Source organism: Coturnix japonica, chromosome 12, assembly GCF_001577835.2.
Source record: "Coturnix japonica isolate 7356 chromosome 12, Coturnix japonica 2.1, whole genome shotgun sequence".
In the NCBI taxonomy this organism is placed as follows: Eukaryota; Metazoa; Chordata; class Aves; order Galliformes; family Phasianidae; genus Coturnix; species Coturnix japonica.
In genome coordinates this window covers 8,535,728-8,557,149 of record NC_029527.1, presented here as the reverse complement: position 1 = coordinate 8,557,149, position 21,422 = coordinate 8,535,728, and the positions used below count along the sequence as shown (strand labels likewise).

Genomic DNA, 21,422 nt, shown 5'->3' with positions numbered 1-21,422 from the left:
GCAGAAGTATTTATAAAACTGCTCATTTCTGTTTTAAGTCCATTCGATTAGAATCAGCTGACAGTGACTAAACTGAGGATGTGAAAAGCTTGAGAAACACTTTCTTTTACTTTGTTTATTTTCTTAATTTTCTAACTGTTTTTGTAACTATTTAAATGCAAGATAAAAAACCACAGGGGAGGGGGCAAAACAAGCAAAATACAATGCACTGCATAAGATGCGTATCTGACCTTGTGATTCTTTCTTCTGATTATAGTTTAAAAAACATATACAGAATTAAATAACATTACGATATGAACTAGCTTAATAAATACAAAGAAAGACATCAAAATGCATCCACTGAATTACATCTGTTCACTTCTTTCTGCAAATGCAAGCCTGCTAACATCAGTAGAAACCATCATAGAAATGGAATAAGTAAGAACGAAGACTGTAACCATTATTTTCTCCCTCCCACCACTGCTTTCCAGCACACTCCTGACTGGTGGTATCTCCTTGGAAATGATGCTTGTGTCGGACTGAGGGATGGGACCTGCCAGCTCGCACAAATCTCTTTTACGTTATCAGCTAATACAGGGTTTAAGGCTAACAGTGGATCATAAAAATGATGGAGTCCCATAAAAGATAATGCATTCGTAAAATATAATGTCTCCTATAAACAATGTATCTTAATAGAGGGCAAGACTAGAGAATGAAACAAATTTCCACAGTGTTTCTTTCAATTACACTTTTCCTGCTTCATTTATTTACCTACCATTGGAGTTTTATTTTAGCCAAATACTCAGTAGAAAGTAATAGCAAGGAAAGACATTGTTCTGTCTCACTGTGATAATCACTCCATTATTTTCAAGGATCCCTAGTTTTCTATTTTTGTTTAAGGGCAAGTGTATTGCTTTGTTTTTAGTTTTCTTTTTTTCATTTCTCACATGATCCCTATAGGATGGTGTGCTGAAATGTCCACATACTTGTCCTTTGTGAGCACAGACTCTTCATCTTCATAGCCTATGAGAATAGTAAGTCTAGCTGCCACTCACCAAGGCAAACTATCTTCTCTGCCCCTCAGAAAGCAATTTTCTCCACCTTATAGCATCACTTCATTCATGTCTTTCCCAGTCTCCTCCTTCAGAGCAGTAGGTACTAAGGTGACACTGGTACTCACAGTTGCTGTTTGTTGCTCCATCTGTGAAGCTCACGTTTCTCTCCTTTGAAACTAGACTATGCTCATTAAAAAAAAATGCATCTCCCTTACCTTACCAACAAGAAAGCTGAGATTGTATAACAGGACAGAGTTTACAGCCTCAGAGTCCTTTGACACACAAAAAAATACACATGCACACACACACATACATATGAAAAGATGCATTAACATATATAACAAGTGACCTTCTCAAGCAGATCTCTGGAAAATACAACCCAGCATTAATGATCATGTTATATTTGGACCTCAAAAGACTGTGGAAAAAAATCTATTGCCATTACATCACCACCATCACCCTCCACCATCCCTCTCATCCTGCTCCCCACTCCTGGTTCCATACCTGTGGGTCAGCTAACCGTGAGATATCAGGATAAAGATAAAACTTGATGCCTTCTGCAGCTCCAGGCAGGGTCACACCACGGATGAGCAGAACAAGGAGCATGATGAATGGGAATGTGGCAGTGATGTACACCACCTGGGAATACAAAGAAATCATACAGTTAGTCTGTGGCATTTGATGCTACATCTCCAAAGTCAAAAGAGAACCAACAGTGGGAATTCAATACAGAGACCACTTCTGCTTTTCTTCAGCTGTGTGGCTCTGATGCTAACCCTGTTTGCTGTGTGGCCTCACCACCATTCCTATAGGCAATTTCAAGGAGCACTTCATTTGGATGGAGATAAATTGGTCCACGCTCCTGCATCTCCCTTCCCTTCAACCTGAAGACATTAAACCCTTCTTCAGGTTGGCATCAGCCTCAATAGCAGTAATTTCCAGTCCCATAACTTTTTTTTACCCCTGCTGCTTACTCAGCATCACCATTAGTGTAAACTAAGGCTCCATTCATGCAGTTTTGAGAATGTTTTCATTATCTTTAACTTCCATTCCTACTCTATTTAAACCACAGCCTGCTTCTTTTCTTCGTTATCTTTCTGCTCATCTGATGAAAGAGCCCTTTGCTTTAATCTCCAGCAGGAGGGTTAATTTAGCATGCATTTGGACAGTTCTATCTTTAGACCCACACTTTCTGACCTCTAACATCTTGTTTTCTTTACTCATCAGTGTTTTCTCTCATTTTTCATGTAACCGCTGTGTTACAGTGAAGAACCACTAAGTCCAAGAAAGGACTTTTTTCATAGTCAGATGATCCCCCCCAGGTAACTGCAGTTTGCTGACTTGATTTAAAACATATTTTTGTTTTCCAGAATTTGTTTAGCTACAGCAAAGCTCCTGGGATGCACCATTTTTCTTTTTAAGTGTGTCCTCTGAGAGTAACCAGGAGAACTCAAAGCCTCCATGGCCATAATAATTCATGGTGACAGACCTTTTCACACAGGCCCTTTTAAATGCCCTCTTTTGAAATCTCTGTATATTTGCCCCTGACAAATAATATGCCTTACACATTAGCCCACTTTCACCAAAGCTGATGGATAATAGGTGGTCTTCTTTGCTTTCTAATTTTTAATGTGATCCAGGTCTATGACCAATTAAAGTTTTCTTACCAGAACAACATCCCCATATGTGCCCACAAGAGCTGAACACACAGCACTTACAAAGTGGCCTTTGCCCTCCAGGTAAGAATTCTCTTGTAACACTGGAGAAATTTTGGAGATCAAACACAACTATTATTTTTTCCCCATAATTTAGTGTTTATTTGTCCAACATGCTACTACGAGATTTAAGTGATTTCCCCCCACTCTCCAAAGAGCCATTAACACACTGGAACCCAGGGAAGTGCTATAAACAGTGATCTGCTAAAGTAAACTAGACTTCTCAAATAATTCAAGTGCTCCATTAGAGTTTACAGTTTACTTTTGTTTGACCCCAAAGTTAATGGAGTCAACCAGAGACTTTTCAATGGCTTTGCTGGGCTTTGGCTCCACACCCCTATGAGCTCAGGCACTGTGGAAAGGAGGCAGTGAATTCCTACTGCCAACCTTGTCTTAGAAGATGAAAATTTTTGATGGGTTTACTTGAAGTAAAACCTGCCAGATAGCTCATTTTAACCTGTTAAATTCACAGGGATATGAAATAATGTGCCATAGGGAACCTGGAAAATCCCTCAGAGCCACCTTAACCTCTACCAAGCAGAAACCAGGCTCACAAAAAGTACTGCAGCAACGTGTGCTTCCTCTCTGCTGCTATGGGAGGTTTATCATGCTCTCTTTTACCGTAAAATTTACATCATCATCTCATCGGGTCACTTCAATCAGCAGGAACAGAGAATAAAACTTTTTTGTCAACATGTACTTTAGAGGTGTGGAAGCTGTTCTCTGGGACACAACTGGCAGGAATCCAGAACAAGGCACCAGCATGATTTTAATGAGGCTCCGTGATAAAAATCACAGAAAGCAACATAGAAAACGACAGTAAAACAAGCAGTTTAGTCAACAGTGGAACTAATAAGGACTGGTTTCCTAGAGAATTTTGTCCCCCTGTTGATTCTGGAACACAAAAGGAGACAAAACTGCTAAATAACGTGTTTTCTGCAGTTGAGAAGCTCATATTAGCTCTCTGCTCTCAAATTCCCTAAGGTCTAAGAAAAGATGAGTTCATGCACTAGCTTTTTCTCAGCTAGGATGCAAACAGAGTCGCTCCCTTCCACCCAGCTGACCAGAAACATGTGGAACTTCATATCCTGAGACCTCCCTATTTCCTATTAGATTTACCCAAAAAACTGACTCAACCAATAGGTTTGAAAATTAGATGGCATCAACAGCCTTTTCTCAGGGAAACAAGGCTTAAAAGCACTACTGTATGCAAGGGGATAACATCATGCTTCAAATTGTTTAGTGACTGGCCAAGAATGCTATAATTTGTTTCTTGTGCTGGAGTAGGATGAGGCACAGGGATGATGTAACTGTTATCCTTTGGAGAAAAACACGACTCCAAAGAGCACATAGTAAGCCTAAATAAAAAATATAACCAGGATCTCTGTTAAGGACAGTGCCTGTAAACAAGCACCTAAGTTTAGTCTTTTCTGTCTACACAGAGCTCTTAAGTAAGCAAGCGGCATTTCAAAAATGCTACGCATCCAGCATTTTCCACTGGCTTAAAACATCCCTACCACAGCTATGTTAACATCCACCCCATTACACTGAGAATGAACTTGGCTGGTGCGATAGCACGGGCAGGGAGTGCAGAGCTCTGCGCATCATAAGCCTAAGACTCTCCAAGCTCATTACGTGCATCAGTGGGATGCTTGTCCTCAGAGAAGCAAAACATGCCAGTGTCTGCTTCTTGATGCCATTCCAGGAACGGCTACTTGACTCGCAGGCATTTTGGGCACTGGCAATGGTTTTCCAGAGGCAGCTGAATCCAAATCCCTGCTTTATTCAGTGCAAAAATACAACTATTTGCAAGGCAATTATGAGCACATTTAAGAAGAACATTACTTTGTATCCCTGCTGTCTACTAACTGCAGTGATTGTAAAAAGGGTGAAAGAGCACTTACTTTCCCAGTGGATTTGACTCCTTTCCAAATGCAGAAGAAGCATATCACCCAGACGAGGAGGAGACACAGTGCCAGATCCCACTTGATAATACCAATATCTTCAATCCCTGAGGACAAGCTCAGTACATTGCGCCTAAGTGTATGAAAGGAAACAAAACAAGAGAAAGAGGCATGAGCAGCGTGATACTGAGTCTTGTTGTGATGTCTGCAAGTACAGGATGGTGCTTGGGGCAGCAAATGCACGGGTAGATTTCAGCCTTTTGCCTGCTAATTCAGAACAGCTTAAGTGAACAAAACTAAGCTGTGCATGCCTAGATCTCCCCTAGCTTTGTGGCACTCTTTTGCTTAGGATGTTGTGCAGCATTGCATTTTAAGCTCTTTCAGCAGCCCACAGTTACCTCAGTATGAGCTAAGAAACTATTCTGAAATCAGTGTGGCTTTTACATTTTTGCTGCCTTGAAGGTGTAAGATAAACTCACCCCAACACTGCCCACCTCCTTGCTCCATTGCAAACATTTCTCACTATTCTACACCCACGTTTCTTCTTTCCATTACCCGCATGGCCCTGCACACAAGCACTGTCTTGCCTGCACTCAGTGATCACTTCCATACCCTGAGCTAGCACAAACTATTTGCTGAACTTAGGTTAATAAATAAAAAGAGATTCCTATTTTAAGATGGGTCCTAAGGATTAGGGCCAGTGTAAGCTTCGTACATGGATCCAGCTCAAAACAAACCACTGAAGTTTGTTTTTTCCTTGAATTAATTAAACATTTTTGTTTGTTTGTTTCAACTAGAGAGGAAATAATAATGAATGCAGTCACTGATGGAAAATTTGCAATTATGTTTTTGGAAAAAAACCTAAACTGAGCAGCTTAATAGGACTCAAACCTTCATCCGTCTGTTTTTGTGATTCTGTTGACCAAATTGACTTGGATTACCTGTGTGAATGTGTTCTCACATCAAACACTTTATTCTCCCTGAACGGGTGTGCATTTTGTTATGGGAAAGGACTAATGGCACCAGACAGGGTAAGTCTGCTCTAATCAGCACAGCTATTCAACAGTTACGAAAAACCCCTCAGTAATGAATGTCTGGCATAGAGTTGCAGTCCTGGTTCACCTGAGACTAAAGAAATCAAGGAAAACTCACCGTGAATACACAAAAGAAGAAATGACATTTATATGACAAATTTCTGCTGCAACCTCTCATGGCTTTTTTAAGAAATAGCTGCCAATTTTCCAATTTATGGGCAGTTCATATTAAAATGTAATAGGCAACCTATAGATCCAGCTCTCAGGAAGCACTGAATAATTAACTGCAAACACATTTTGGGATAAGGATATCTATGGATGCATTCAGCTGAGACTTCATTGCTTTTCATTAGTGGAACTGAAAGTGAATGGCTGTCTCATCCAAACTATGCCCAGCAGCCCTGTCAAGCTCTCCTGGAAGGCACCCCACGGGTCACTGAGAGCCAGCTATGTTACTTCTCTGTGGCCTGGCAGCAAGCACACAAAGTGATGTGCTACCTTTCCCTATCTTGAATTATCTGGTCTCACAAAGGCTCCTTACTACCTTAAGGAATCCACTCAGAATTACCAGCGAGTCCTCAAGAGTTAAAACTGTTTCATGAAACCTAAACCAGCATTTTTTGCAGAAAAAAACCACTCAACCTGGATTTGCAGTGTCCTGAAAATTCAGCTTCAGGAAGCAGCAGAACCCAGGCTGTGCCAGCACCTCTTCAGTTTTGTTACACAACCCACTGCTACCTAGATTGAGCAATGCTTGCTCACCTCACTCACTCAACTCTCTTCATGCTATGTATGCACAAAGTTGTTGCTAATTATAATTTATAGTCACGATGCTGTCATTAACTGTCTTTAATATTGTATCAGGCAACAGGCTGGGGCTGAGTTCTTTGCAACCATGAATTCCTGAATTTTATTCATACTGTTGTATCTTCTAGTGATGTGTAGCATGGAAACATAACAGGAGCCGCAACTGGCTCTAGAACATAAACAAAAACAAATCGAGGAGAGTTATGCAATCCTTGAAGGATATTCCAGCTCATTAATTAAGTGAATGCAGCCAGGACTCGCATACCAGGAAAGGCGAGCCCTGATAGACATGAATAGCTCACACTGAATCAGTACGTACCAGAAAGCTATTACATAGGAGAACATGAAACAACTGTTCAAATTCTCCATTTCCCCCACAAAGGCAGAGACAGCTGCCCTCGATTTACTTCATTTTTGTGTTGCTCCCCTCAAGATTACATGCCATGAGCATGTGATGGTCTTTCTTGGGATTTGGGCGAATGAAGTCTGCTGATTACCCAATATTTATAAACACTTGGCCAGCACCAGACAATCAGAGGTTTTGTTCAACCATAATTACCCCATAACAATTATCCTTTATGCATTAATATGTGTGTAAGCCTTTAAGGTTTGGGGCTTTAAAATAAAGTCTTCAGAAATAAGACCTGAAGCATGTGATACCAAGAGGTAAGTCCCTGATACAAAGCCAGATTTGCTTAACCCCCTTTTATTGCTGCTCAAGCAAGCATGTGATTTGCACAGAACATTAATTCAAATGAACTGAAATGTCAGGCTGTACTATATGTCCAGCCAGGCTGAGAAGGACACGTGTTCTTCAACATGAAGAGGTTAATGCATCAATGTGGTCAATTATATCTCTGCAGCGTTAGCCTTACAAAGCAGGAGCGATGAGGACACTACATAAATCTCCCACAATAAGAACAGCATTGGGTTTCAGAAACCAAATACTCAAACCCCTAAATTAAATTGGAATTAATTGTGCCCCAAAGCAGATGGATATCTTCAGTTAAAGGCTATTTATTGACCTGTCCTTTTGAAGTAGGTAGCTGGCTGGCTGGCAGCTGGCATAGTCTATGATGGCAAAGTACTCATAAAGTTCTTGAGATTATTTTTAATTTCAGAACCATAAAGCATAGTAGTATAGCCTTGTAAAATCTACGTTACTTTAATGACAGCAGAGCTGAGTGATCTCTCTCTGTCCTTACTTGAAGACACCAGTAGTTGTTTATGCAGAGAGAACAGCTATTTTTAATACTCCTGTACGAGCAGTGAGTCCCGAAGGCAGCTCAATCTGTTAAGGACAGTTTGCTCGTGATGAAACTGTGAGCTATGGACAGTATGTCTGTATTATTAGTAGTATGGAGCCAAATCCCTCCCTGGCACAAGTCCAGGGAGGAGTTTAGTTCATGATGTTTAAAACTGCTATTTGAGGACAAAAGTTAAAGTGGCCACAAAGAACACGGGAAGCTGCCTCCATGAACACTGGTTGCTGAACAACCTTTGCTCTGCTATGCTAAAGAAACGTGGGGGCACAAACCTATTTGCCTGGGGAAGGTGGAAGGAAGGGGAAAGCACTGTGAGGACTGAGAATTTCCTCTTCAGCCCTGGGCACCCTCAGCCTGACTACGTGCACTAGGCAGTGCCTACAGGAGGATTTTGTACAGCTTGTAGAGTTTTGAGGGCAGAAACTTGATATATTTTAGAGGAAAGTTAACTAAAAGTTTCATATCCATGAGGACATAATTCCCCCAGCCCATAAACAGGTACCTGCTGCAGGGCAACCCATGGTGTCTGGTGTCCCCCAAAGTCTTGGATCCCATTGAAGGGGTCCACCAACTCTCCATATATTCCTTACACCCTGCTGCTCTCCTGCCTTTGAGTTCATTTCCCATCTTAACTTGCCCTACCTTCAACTACTGTCCCACCTTGCTGGCTTCTTCAATCTTTTATCACGCCTTTTCTTTTACTGCTCACTTTCCCACACAAAGCCTTACTCACTCTTCTTTATGGGATCAGTCACCTTCTCAGTCTCCTAAAGAAGACATACCAGCTAGGGCCTCATGGAGACAAGTGAGTTGCTAAGTCTGTGCACTGCAGGAATAGAAGCTCCTGGGCCAGCAGAACAATTCTGCAGCCTGATCAGGAAGCTCCTAAGCTCATGAATGGTACAAGAGGACCAGTGAGCAAACTTACTGCACAAAATTAAGATGAACACACTGCTCCTAAAGTCCTGGGAGAGTAACTGTATGTCATGGCAGCACACGCTTCTTACCAAGGCCTTGAGACCTTTGAACATCCTACAAAAAACAGCTGTTCACTTGGATTCAAGACCCACTTGGATTCAGAGTGGGAGGGTGCAAAGGAGTAAGAATCGCTTCCTCTTCTCCCATTACTTGCCTTCAGGTTTCCCAAAATATTCAAAGGTGCCATTTATCAAATCTTTCCTTACTTGCTCCTCCACTCACAAGGGAGGAAAACACCTGGGAGAGAATCAGTCACTCAGCAAGAAAAGGCAGTGTTTGTGGCATGGGGAAAACAGCTGCTCTTTCAGCCAGCACCCCATTCCTCACATTGATCTCCAGTGTATTTTGACAAATTGCTCATCAAGACCTGCTCTGCACTCTGTACTTTGGCTCTTGCATTACAAATTTTAGCACAGTTCGTAATACTATTTTTTGTAAACCTAAGGCATGCCAGATATATTTGGCATGGACATAATTCCCGCTGGGGCTATTGGCTGAAGCTTCCTTTTAAAAATAGAGAAGTAGGTACAAGTTCATGGGGGAACCAAACAGATTTTAAACATGTTGAAAGATAAGCTGGATCACAAACTCCTTCTACTGCTAATCGATTATCACATCAAGCCAAGAAAAAAAGAAGATTTTCTTCCCAAGCTATATATAGATCCTTTGGATTAAAGTTCCCCTACAGGTGTCTTCCTCTGCTGCTATGTTTTGACGACTGTATAAACACTCCGAGATTTAAGGTCATGCCTGTTCAGAAATAAATTATGCAATATAATTTCAAACTTGAAAAATAACAGGGAAATAGAAATAAGCAGCTTGAGCCTGACAGAATCCAGGGATCGAGTAGAACAGAACTCCTCGAGGTCTGCAGAAGAAAATGATGGAAGATGACCAGAGAAACCTATAATACAGGACAACACCTCTGCCAGTTTTACTGAGGAGGTCATGCCTTGTATCTCTGTCAAAGTTATATAAGTTATATAAGTTAAAATATATAAGTTAAATATAAGTTATAGCTTCATGAAGTGCACTGCAGATGATAACGGGAAGAGGCAACTACAGAAGTGGTGACTTGTCACTGTTTCTGTTTTAAATCCCTACTGCCAGGACATCTGAAGTGACTTGTTTCTATTCTCTTGCTGAATTTGGAGAAGCCCAGACAAGAAATGAACTGGATTTCCTCCTAACTATATATTACACTGGGCTGTTAGGGCTCCCTGTACTTTCTAGGCTGAGTGTGATTATACATCCAACAACCTCCTCTGCTGCTCCCAGACTTACCAGTCTGTTAAATGAGTGACATCCAGAGCCATTCACTTCTTCTATCTACCACTCCCCATTAAACTTCTGCAAAATCTCGTGACCCTCGGCATCCCCCACAGCATACCAAAGGCGCCATGAAAATAGAGTACTTACTCCCAGAACTCTGTGACAGGAGAGGTGAAGTTAGTGGCATTCAGTGATATCCAGAGGGTTTTGTTCTTCCTGAGAGTGTCTTCCACGCAGGTTGGCGTGTTCCACTTCTGGTGGCAGTGTGCCCAGGGCAGGACGCTCTGGAACGACTGGAAAAGGTAGTAGAGTCCCCAGGCCAGGATCACAATGTAGTACACGTTCAGAAGGGACACAATCACTATGGAAGCATAACCAATTCCTGGCGAGAGGGAAAGAAAAAGGAAACATGCACAGATGTGATATGTGGTCCTTGCTAAGGTGCCTTGTGAGGTCAAGGAGCTGTTGCAACTCTGCAGTTCCTTGTATCCCACTCTCCCACCCTGCTGTTGGTAAGTGAACTCATACATAAGCACTGTCACTGACTTTGACTTGTACTGGCACTCAGAGCTCCAGGCTATGGTTTGCTGAGATTGAAGGGGAAGAGATGCAGGGAATCTACCCAATTTTACCGTAACCCAACTATATCAGGCCTTATGGCAAAAAAGTTAAAGCATTACACTTTATTTATTTGAGTTACACAATCTCACATCTCGGGTACCTGCTTGGGTAACCCCACCCTCAGCACACCGTCCTGCCATGCAGCTTCCCCAGAGACAGCTTGGCCGTGCACCACTCACTCTTATCAACCGCCTCAGCTCTGTATGTGTGCAAAAAAAGACAACTCTTGAATGAGTTAAAAAGGAAAATTCCAGAGTTATCGAAGTGAAAGCTGCTGTTTCTGACCCAATTTCAGTTGTGCAAAGGAAGCACGATATTTGTAGCTGTTATGGTTAATTAGATCAATGTTTAACTTAGCTATCAATATTTGACGATAAAAAATGTTCCCTGTTTGTTTTCAAAAGCAGGATCACAGGCAGATAAGGCCGAGTGCTATACAACTTAGGGAGGTGGTGGAATGTTGTTCCGGTGAAGGCTTTAATTAAATACCACAACTGTTCTCCTGAAGCTGCTATCTCTCTTACCTTGGCAATTAAGCACCGCTGGCTGATCTATACATGTTAAGTCAGAAGCAGTCACTATTTTTGTAAATACAAAGTGAAAGAACTCTGAGAAGCCTCATTTTCTGAAAATCTTTTAGTATATAGACTAAGCTACAGTCTATAGCATATAAACATGCAGGAGTGAGGTTTGGCACTTAGGAAGGACAGAAATAAAAAGGTTTCCTTTACAAAACTTGGAGCAGACTCCCCAGAGAGGATGAAAAGCCTACGAGGCTCCCTTTAACAACATCCTGATGGCTATCAGAGCACCTGTGATATCTACCTTGTGTTTGTAGCTTCAAACCTTATTGTAACAGCAGTCATTACCAGCAGAGTTCATCTTTAAACTAGGTGTAAGCAATCAGACCAAGTGCTATTTATTCCACACAGCTGCACTTCATTCAGGATATACAGCTAGCCACATTACTAGAGCAACAGTTTCTCATTATGGACGCCTGGGAGATTGCTATTTAAGCTAGGAACATTCATTCTTCCTCCTTTAGAGAAAAGGTTTCATAGAAGTGGGAGGAGGAGGAAGAAGAAAATGGAGATAAAGCAGCACTATTACATCAAGCTCAGTAGCACTCTGAGTTTTAGGTGTGAATGTAAGCTCCAGGGAATGCCCTCCCTGCTGCATGGAGTGATGTAAGGGCTGGGTAACAGCAGCAGTGGCAGAGCTAGGGATGTACCAGTGAGAAATGCCCCTTCTTTCTGAATGTGATTGGGAAGAGTGCCCCACTACTTAACGCAATTATTCCTCATAGTTCTACATGTGTTGTTAGGCTGCAGAGGGGAATCTACTCACAAGGCAGCACCCTCAGTAATTTTGCTAACCTGCCCTTTGTTTTTTGTTCTACTTAACTTTCAGAGTAGCGTTCATATAATTCCTGTGAGCACTGAATGATTCTTCATTTGCCAGCAAAAGCCCTTGAATAACAGGAGACCAACACGATTGTTTGCCAGGAAACCTCAGTTATGACCGAAGTCCTGTCTCTGAATCCTGCACAAAATGCCATGCAGGTTTTGGTGTTATCAGTAACAGACGAATGACGCCAGTGATAAGCTCTCATATGGCCAAAGCATTTTGACTTCCAGACCGAAATGATATTTTGAAGATGTTTTTGCAAAAGGGCATGTAAAAGGTGCTAACTTCCTAAAACAACACACTGTCTGATACCAGTGAATAAAATGTGCAGTTGCCTTTTTGAGGCAAAATATGCCGTTTGTTTCTCACTTATTGGCAGTTAACAAGATGACTGCATCAAAATCAGTACAACTCTTTGTCCTTCAGATTCTCCTACTTCTACCTTTCCAGGAACCAATATCATATCTTCAATTATTAGAGCAAATAGCTGAATGAATAGACACAAAGGGAACTGCATTGCTCTTCCTGGTTTACAGAGGTGTCTTCAAGCAGTAAGGGACAATTAGAGATACTAACCAGTGAAAATAGGGCAGATCTTTTCCCAGCATGTAATTCCACCTTCAGAGGTATACTGTCCTAGCACCACCTCCAGGAAAAAGACGGGAAGACCTCCCCCAAACAGGAAAATGAAATAAGGAATAAGAAATGCACCTGTGGAGAAAATATAATAGCATAAAATGAGGATAAAGTGAGTGACTCTACACAGAACAGTTTAAAAATTATTAACAGATGTATAGAAACAACAAAATATATTTAATACTTTAATAGCAGCATTCAACAATCTTAGTTCAGAGGTATTTTTGCTCTTATTTATATACTGCAAGTGCAATGGGCGCATGCAAGTGGAAGGGCACTGTCTTACCTTTTTTAGATGAAAATCTGCAATAACAATGGGGTTAGGCACACAACAATTTCACGTGACTCAGAACGCTCTTACTCTGAAATCCAACAGAAACCATTGTTTGATGTTTTGTCTGATTATTAACATCGAGTCACTCCCTTAGCTTGTGTAACTCTCTATTTGCACTGTATGACAGAATAGGAGTCTATGATAATAGCGTATCAGAGTCAGACTCGATAGTAGCAGAACAAAAGAGTACAAAAGGTTCAGCAGTATGAAACTCAAACCACTGTTGGTTTTCCATAGGATTTAACAAAATCTATTAAGTAAAAAAACACAATGTCTCCCAAAGATTGGTGAAAAAAGGAAGAAAACAGATGCTGAATGACTCTTTAAAAACGGGAAGAAGGCACTGAAAAGAGCAAGTATGAGGCAGAGAGACTGATTCACAAGAAGGAAATAAATACTCACCTCCGCCATTTTTGTAGCAGAGATACGGAAACCGCCAGACATTGCCTAAGCCAATAAATCCCCCAGCCACGGACAGCAGAAAGTCAATCTTGCTCGCCCACTTCTCCCTCTGGGGCGGCTTTCCTTCTGCCTCATCCTCAGGCCGCGTCCCCGGGCTCTTGCCAGGGGAAGGTTTGAGGATGTCCTTGTGGAAATCTTTCAAGCACTGAAGCTTTTCCTTTGTTGCCATGTTTCTGCTTTCTACATAGGAAAAAAAAAAAAAAAAAAAAAGAATATAATAATAAGACACTGGGTTCATTAAAAAGTCTTGATAGGTAGAGCTTTCTAATGCTGCAAGAACTGTTTACTCAAACTCAGTTCCATAAAAAAAGCAGTGTTATTTATTGAATTAAGGTGTGGAAATACACACACCTGCTGCCTTCACTGACCAAGACAAATAAACCAGCATGGAACTCTGTGGCCGCCTCCTTACTGTCCTTGCAATACAGGGGACAAAAAGGCTTGACACTGCTGCCTACTTGCTGGCCACAGACAAAAAAGCTGCACAGCAAATGGCTGCACTGAGCCTTGACTGCACTATGGATTCTGTCTGCAATACAGGCAAATGTCTCAAGCTGCTTCCATGTCCATAATAAGGTACAAATCACTGCATCTGATTCCTGCTCAAAAAAGTGAAATACAGCAGAACGGCACCTCTCACATTTTCAGATAAAACCTCTATTTCCCAATAACATGAACCATCTCACATCATTTATTGCCTGCAATTTCCTTTTCCCGTAGTGCTGTAAAGCTTTCAGAAAACTCTATATTCATAAAAACTGGAATGGAAAGTCATTTGTCCCAATCAGCCTGCAGGAACTGAACAAAACCTTTGCAGTTTATTCCATTTTCATAACTGTACTATTTTCCCTCGACATCAATAAATGGACAAAAATAAACCTCTCGGTTCAATTATCACACCTATGCAGCAACTGAACAATTTGCTTCTTAGTTAATTAAAAATCCCGTGGCATGAGTCACCTGATGCAAAACCCAAACCATATTAAACAGTTGCCTACCTTATGATTTATATACTAAATTTGTAGTATACAAAAGTCAGAGGTTGCGCAAATAATAACAGCTAGAATTATTATATATAACAAGTGTCTCTTTACACAGATTGCCTAATGAAAATAATTCAGGAATAGCTTGTAGATTGTAAGTTAAACCTGAACTCAGGCATACAAGGACAATTCATTCTTCATTATAACTCAAGTGACTTCAGCTGGATCCAACCAGCTATTTTTGCTTAGTATTTTGATGCTGAAAACCACGTGAAATTTTCACCAGATCCAGGCAAGCCAGCAAGTTTATTCCAGACCACAACCATTCCCTGCTTGTATATGTCATTACAGGTGCAGCCATAAAAAATCATGCTTCAGATTATCCCAGTTGATAGCTGCAAGCCTCCTACCTGCCTGCTGGTTTTGATCTCTAACCTGATTTAGCTTGTAGCAGTGACCTGAAACCTGTGCTGACATTAGCTCTGCAGGAAGTTTTTAATCCGAACATGATTCTGAGATAGATATGCATCACTGTACCCGTAAATCTTTCCATGCACCATGGAAAGATTCAGCAGGCTAACGTTTCAGCACCACAGCAGCTCAACATTCGCCCCACTGATATATCTGCAGCCTTCGCAAAGCGGCTATTGCGACAGCAGTTGCCTATCAGGCCACGATCTAAAAAGGAACTTTAATCTCCCCAGTGCTAATCATTATGACTTTCTATTGTTTTTAAAATGGGCCACTGCTGACTGCAGCTACAGGCAACTGTAATGCCTCTTAGTTAACAGCAGAGAGAGCTCACGGGAGGAGAAAGTTACCAACAGAGTGGTGGATCTCCATCACCCACTATGGGTATATGGCAGGACACACAGTCCTCTCAAACAACTCTTATTGACTCCTGTTAGAGGCAAGGTATGGGGCAAAGCAGTGCAGTGACTGAATGCAAACGGTAAGGCCAGCACTGCAAGAGCCTTCAGGCACCTAGCTGCTCTGGGGAATTATTTCCCAGCTAACTCATGCTCCTTGTATCGTGCAAGGTTCAGCCAAGAGGGATCTGCACCAGCCTACACCTCCCTGGGACACCGACACCTCAGTGCCAGTCCCAGACAGGCTTCACCCGGCAGCATCCCCTGCAGTCATCACTTGTGGGAGAAATTAAAAAGGAACTGTACGCACTTCTCTTCAAAGAGGGACTGACAAGGTGATTGATGTTGCCCCTGATGGAACATCAACCTGGCATGGAGAAAATCTAATTTCACTCCCTTTTGCTGCCTGTGCTGCTCAAATCCATATCTTTCATCTGGCAGGAGAATGTCATAACCATCAGGCGACAGTCTATTCTGGGCTGAGGAAAGGAGGGAGTATGAGCTGTCTCGTACAGAAGCTGTTCTTCACAAGGGTTACTGAAACACCCATCAGCACAGGAAGAAAAGTGTCCAAAAGAGCACAACTCACACCTAGTGCTTAGGACACTCTTTAGTTTATCAGAATTTGTCGGTGAGCTGCTGGGACAGCCATAAACCTGCTTAACTGGGCAAAGAGACACATACATTTATAGATCCCTGCAGGATTAAGATTTGAAATTGGAGCTTAACTGCTCCTCATGGGGGCTGATACTGGAAATATCCTGAAACTGAGCACTGGGCGCATTAAGAACCTGCATGTCAGAAAACAAGGGGAACTACAGATATTAGCCACCCCTAAGGTGAAAAACTGTGCATGGGCTGCAATTTTTTTGTCATCAACTTTTATCCTGCAATAGAGAGTTCTTCACTTCCTTTTTGCCAGCTCTAATTCTCCTCACTGCAGACTGACTTTGAACCAAATGCTACTCCGTGCTATACAGAAAGTGCAACACTTCTCAGCCTGTAGCACAAACTCTCCCTGGGACAAGCTGATCACCCTGTGGTTTGTCCTAATTACCTGCGCACCACGTGTGAAAAGGCACTTTCTCAGATGCCTGCTTTGTAACTGCATTTAAGAAAGATTTGCAATTTATCCTAAAGCACTCCAGATTAATGGATATGCTCAATAACATAATTACTGAGTGTAAATTTTCTTTCAGCCTTAGGTGGAGTGTGAAGACAGAAGTGATCCCTCTCTTAGCACGCAAATGGCAAATCCTCAAACCCATGTTTGCTATTGGGGTGGCTATTTCACCTGATGCAAAAGACGACCACAGCTGTGATGCAAGTCACCAGCTTTGGTTAGCGGGCCAGAGTACAGTAGTGATCTAATGCCTGCACAAAATTAGTAACAGCCCAGCTTTGCTCTGTATCTCTTATCTAGTCTTGCTAAAACCCAATTGTGTTTCGAGGGCCGGCAGCTGTGGCTGGCAGGCACGTACGGCTGACCAGTACCATAGGAATTGACGATAAGCAGCCACCTGGGACTGCAGTCCCAGTCTATGTCACGTTCAAGGGATGTCGGATTTATCCCCCTCTGCTGCCAACCATTGGTGTCCACCCAGCCATTCCCAATTACAGGAACTGTCTACAAAGGCTGCAAGGGTGGGGGGTACGGGCGATTCTCCTTGGCGAAGAAAAGCCAAGAAAATAAAGTTTGTTTAGTGAAAGGCATTGTCTTTTTCCTTAATGGGGGTTGGAGTTTCATTTCCTTTAGTTATGTCCCACTGGGTGAGGTTTAAATGGCTCTTAAGGGAAACAGTCTGACAGAGATGCTGAAACAATATGTTGTCACCGCCCAGGTCAGAACCAGAGAATAATAGGTTATTTTTACAGTATCACTTAGTCGGGATGGTATCCGAGATCTAAGTCCATCTGACCCCCCAAGGAAATATTTTGTAAGAAAATGCTGTTACAACCACATAGTCCAAAAGGAGCGATCCAAGTTGGAGGCACATGTCTGCCTTCTGGAGACACACGTCTGCCTACAAGAGACACGTCTGCCTGTGAGAGTACCCCCTCCAGGAAGCTTTGGATGGCCCCAGGAAGCTCTGTCTGCATCTGATGAACTTAATAGGGATAAGTAAAGAGCAGCAGCCAGGTCTGCCCACTGTAGTGTGCTGTTGGGCTGAGGGCAGCCCAACAGCCAGAGCCTGACCCAACAGCACGGGGAGCCAAGCCTAGAGCCTGCTCTCACATGCACTGGTACAAACCCTAATTAACTGAGGATAAAGTTATTGATGATCAAATCGATGCTGGTAAAATGTGGAAAAACAGAACAAGGAAAAACACGGCCTTGCTGCACATCTCAAACGTCTGTTCCCTGCAGTCAGGAGCACCTCAGGGGCTACTTGGGAGAATCACACATGTGCCCTGTGTGCCTGGGCAGGGATTTCCTCATGGGAAATACCCCTGTGACAACCCCAGCCCTCCTGCTGACCTCCATGGCAGTCCCTGAAAATACCATGAGATTATCCATAAGGAGAGAGCTTTCACAGCTAACTTGACCTGGGTCACCTGCCATGATACAGCTATCATATCTTTGCACGTACAGCCTGTGCCTCAGATAACCCGTACCCTTTAAAAAACACTGGCACTGAAACGTAATCCTTTGTAACATGAAAAAAATGAGAGGGTAAGGGAAGGGGGAGGCTGGGCACGGGCCTCATGGTGAGCCATGCACATGGAGGAAGGCCACCAGGACCTGCTGGTTGTCAGAAGGACCCAACTCACATTACTGCTGAACCACGGACTTTTTTGGATAGACAACCCCCAGATCACACATCTGAAAATACACTGTTTGATTTCTGCTCTGGGATTACAGTAATGATCAGCTCCAAGCTTCTTACAGCCAGAGATAGGAGACCGATGTAGGGTAGCACCTCCCAGGAGGAGCCCCAAGGACAAACTCATCACAGAGCTTACCTCGCTCAATAATCCTTACAAATCAAGTCTTCAAACAAGTGGTTTTCCAAGCTCCGATGGATACACAGAAATCAAAGTCTGCCTGTACACACAGATAGGCATTTGTAAATATTTGTGCGTGCTAAAAATGCATGTCTTGTATCTGAAGATCATAAACCACAGCAAAGGAGCTACTTCATTTTTGGTCCCTACATATAAACTTTGAATAGGGATTGGATATACTCAATTTGTGACTAGACTCATGACTGAATATTTGTTTCATAGCTCTTTCTGCCATTAGAAAACTAAAAGCAAAGTATATACACAGAGTAGCTCTGACCTTAATGGGAATTCTGCCTGAGGAATGACTACATGTCTGTACGACTGATTTTGGGACTATTTTTGCAGCGTGATGCACTGCTTTTGCTTTCAATGACCCTCTTCCACCAAGTTCAGCCTGCTTCCCTTTATCTGTTACTCAGTTTCTTTCTTTGAGTTTCATATTTATGTTCACTATTATTTCAGAACCAGCTGCCCTGATCACTGGATCAGAGGAGCTACTCTTTGAATAAGCAGCTTCAGCTCTTGCTGAGGGCTATGGAGAAGCTGGTATTGATTTCAAAAGTAGTAGAACCAGGTCCAAATAAAACTGCATTTACCATGTTTGGCTCATTCCCTAGGATTACTTGGAACTTTGAAAGACGTAAATTTTGAGGCTGACAGCTTTCCCTCCCTCAAGGAGCACTGCGGTTAAGCCAATCAATATGTGATTAAAATAAACAGCCCCTTGATCAAATTTATGGCCTTAGTGAAAGTCTTCCTGATAGGCAAAAGAAAAAGCCTGTTTGGCAGCCCTGGATGCCACACTGGTACCTAAAAGACATCTGACTTCATTTATTGTCCTTAACTCATATCCAAGCTCCTTCATCGAACAAAACATCTATGCCTTCTGAAAAATGATGTCCTTTCCCTTAGTGCACACACTAGCAATGCCTCAGCTCCCTCTCACTCAATCTCTTTGTCTTTAATGGACTCCTCTCTTCCTGGTTGTTTTTCCCTGGGTAAGTATATTTATTTAATCATCTATCAATTCATCTTTCCTCTTGCTCAGTTCTCCCTCCAGCTTTCGCCATCTCCCTTTTCATTTATTCATCTTTCCTTTTTCTATCCCTACCACACATTGACTAGAAAATCTGCTACTGAAAACGTTCCAGGAGGAAAATGCTTCATGAAGCTGAAGTCTATTTTGGAAGGAAATCTCAAAGCTCAATGCAATTTCTTTTTCATCAGTAGTGATTTGGTCAAGAGAGATCTTTTTTTCCCCCACATACTCTTTTGCTCTGTGACATTTCTATTCAGGTTTTCCAAACAGTTCTAACAGGTACTTCGTTACAGCTCAGAGCTGTTGTAAAGTTTGGAATCTTTGCTGGGATTTCAGCAGCAGAACATTTGTTGTCATGTAATGCTCTAGATACTCATTTTGCTATACTTCTTTGTCTGAAAGAATAAAACACTTACAATCAACCCAATGGGAGAAAACTAAAATCTCCCTTCCCGTTGTGTGGGGTGGAAAGAAGGAGCGTGGTGACCCACTGAGAGCAAACCCTGGTGGGTTCCAGTGGGAACATGACCCAGTCCCTACACACTGGGAATGAGGCAGAGATGATGCTTCCCAGACTCAGAGAGATGGAAACCAGAAGCTGCAGCTCTTCCTGTAGTCCCTCCAAAAAAGCATTCTGCACTGGAGAGCTGCTCTGCTCCTGTTCTGTCCTCCCCTCAAAGAAGAAAGCCCAAGGCCAAATCACATAAAGGAACGTGGAGGAGTCTACGAATGCAAGGGTTGCAGAAGGAAGAACAAATGGAAAGTGCTCATCCCTGGTACCCTGCTCTGGTAATTATGTGTGGGAAAGTATCCAGTGAGCACTTGGTTTTGCTCACATGAAGCCAACAGCTGACCTAATTTAATGCCCCCTGATGCACCAGCAAGCAGGCTCCTGGCTGTCAGGAGTATGGAAAGCTGCACCAGCTCCCTGCTGCTTCCTTCTGAGCTCTCTGCTGTACCAGCTCTCCCGTTGTCAAAGTGAAAAAAAACATTAATTCTCTGCACGATGCCACTTCTCAAAGCCTTAATCTTTAAGAGAGGGATCTTAACAAAACACAGGAGTATATCCAAGTGTATCCAAGGTGATGGCTTTGCAAGCAGGATGGGCACTGTAAAGACAACTCAATGAGCTCTGTGCATCTTCATTTTTCAACCAGCTTGCGTCCTTCACTTACACAACTTTTAACTAAGGGAACAAGCGTTTCTGTACCTTATTCTTGATTCAAAAGCTCAGCTGCTCAGAGGATTGCAATTCTCAAGTAAGCCTTGGTGTTAATTAAACAAGTTCTATTGCCACTAATAAACCACACAGAAAGACTATGAAGACATGTCTCTCATCCTGCTATTAAAAAAGAAAAAATCTGAAAGCACACAAAGCTTATGAACTCCAACAGTCAGTGCTGTGTGCTGTGCCTATTGGATTTTTTCTATGTGATTAATAACGTATTGATTGTACGTGACACATCTGCAAGGCACTTACAATGCATGTTAATGTCTGAGAGCCATCTCCGTGCCTCGACGGCAGAGCAGTGCCCCAGTGTGTGGAGGAGAAACAATCAAGTAGCCATTCAGTGAAGAAAATGAACAATTCAATGTATGAATTCATTATTTCCTTATTCTGGGGAATAAATCGCTCCATTCTCACCTGTTGGGTTTTTGTTTTTTTTTTTTACTTACCCCCCCACCCCCCATCTACTTCTCAGTTTAGCCTTAAATTTACTGATTTTACCCATGCAGGGACTTCAGCAACACAACACTTCCTAAGCACCCTGAGGTTTAATATACTGTTGTTGTTTGCTTCCCCTCCAGAAAAAAAAATGGAACAGAAACTTGAAACGCATGAAGTTTCACAGCGGAAATGAATCTGAAGTTACTGATACGCTGGGGCAAACAGAGAGCAGGGGATTTCTGCCGAGGATACACTAAAAGGAGAAGTGACAGCACTGATGAACGAGCTCAGAGAAAGAACTCAATTTTGAAAATCAGGTCTGTTAACAAGCACAAAAAGAGGGAGAGACTGTGCTGTTTGCTTGCTTTGTGCGTGCAGCTGGTGCCA

At 42.4% G+C, this 21,422-nt stretch overlaps 1 protein-coding gene across 15 annotated transcripts in view; it reads right to left on the bottom strand.

Moving 5' to 3' along the window:
* The window catches only part of SLC6A6 (solute carrier family 6 member 6), a 54,010-nt gene that overhangs the window by 18,204 nt on the left and 14,384 nt on the right, over nt 1–21,422 (bottom strand). For 12 of the 15 annotated variants that reach the window (XM_015875008.2, XM_015875006.2, XM_015875002.2 and 9 more), the window contains 5 exons: nt 13,410–13,649; nt 12,614–12,748; nt 10,157–10,391; nt 4,654–4,786; nt 1,539–1,673 (listed from right to left, as the gene is read on the bottom strand). In XM_015875008.2, the coding sequence (XP_015730494.1) occupies nt 1,539–1,673; nt 4,654–4,786; nt 10,157–10,391; nt 12,614–12,748; nt 13,410–13,638 (867 nt within the window). In that variant the 5' untranslated portion in view covers nt 13,639–13,649. Of the gene's footprint in view, nt 1–1,538; nt 1,674–4,653; nt 4,787–10,156; nt 10,392–12,613; nt 12,749–13,409; nt 13,650–18,285; nt 18,368–21,422 lie in introns of all 15 variants that reach the window. The other 3 variants (XM_015875007.2, XM_015875005.2, XM_015875010.2) reach the window with 1 other exon arrangement.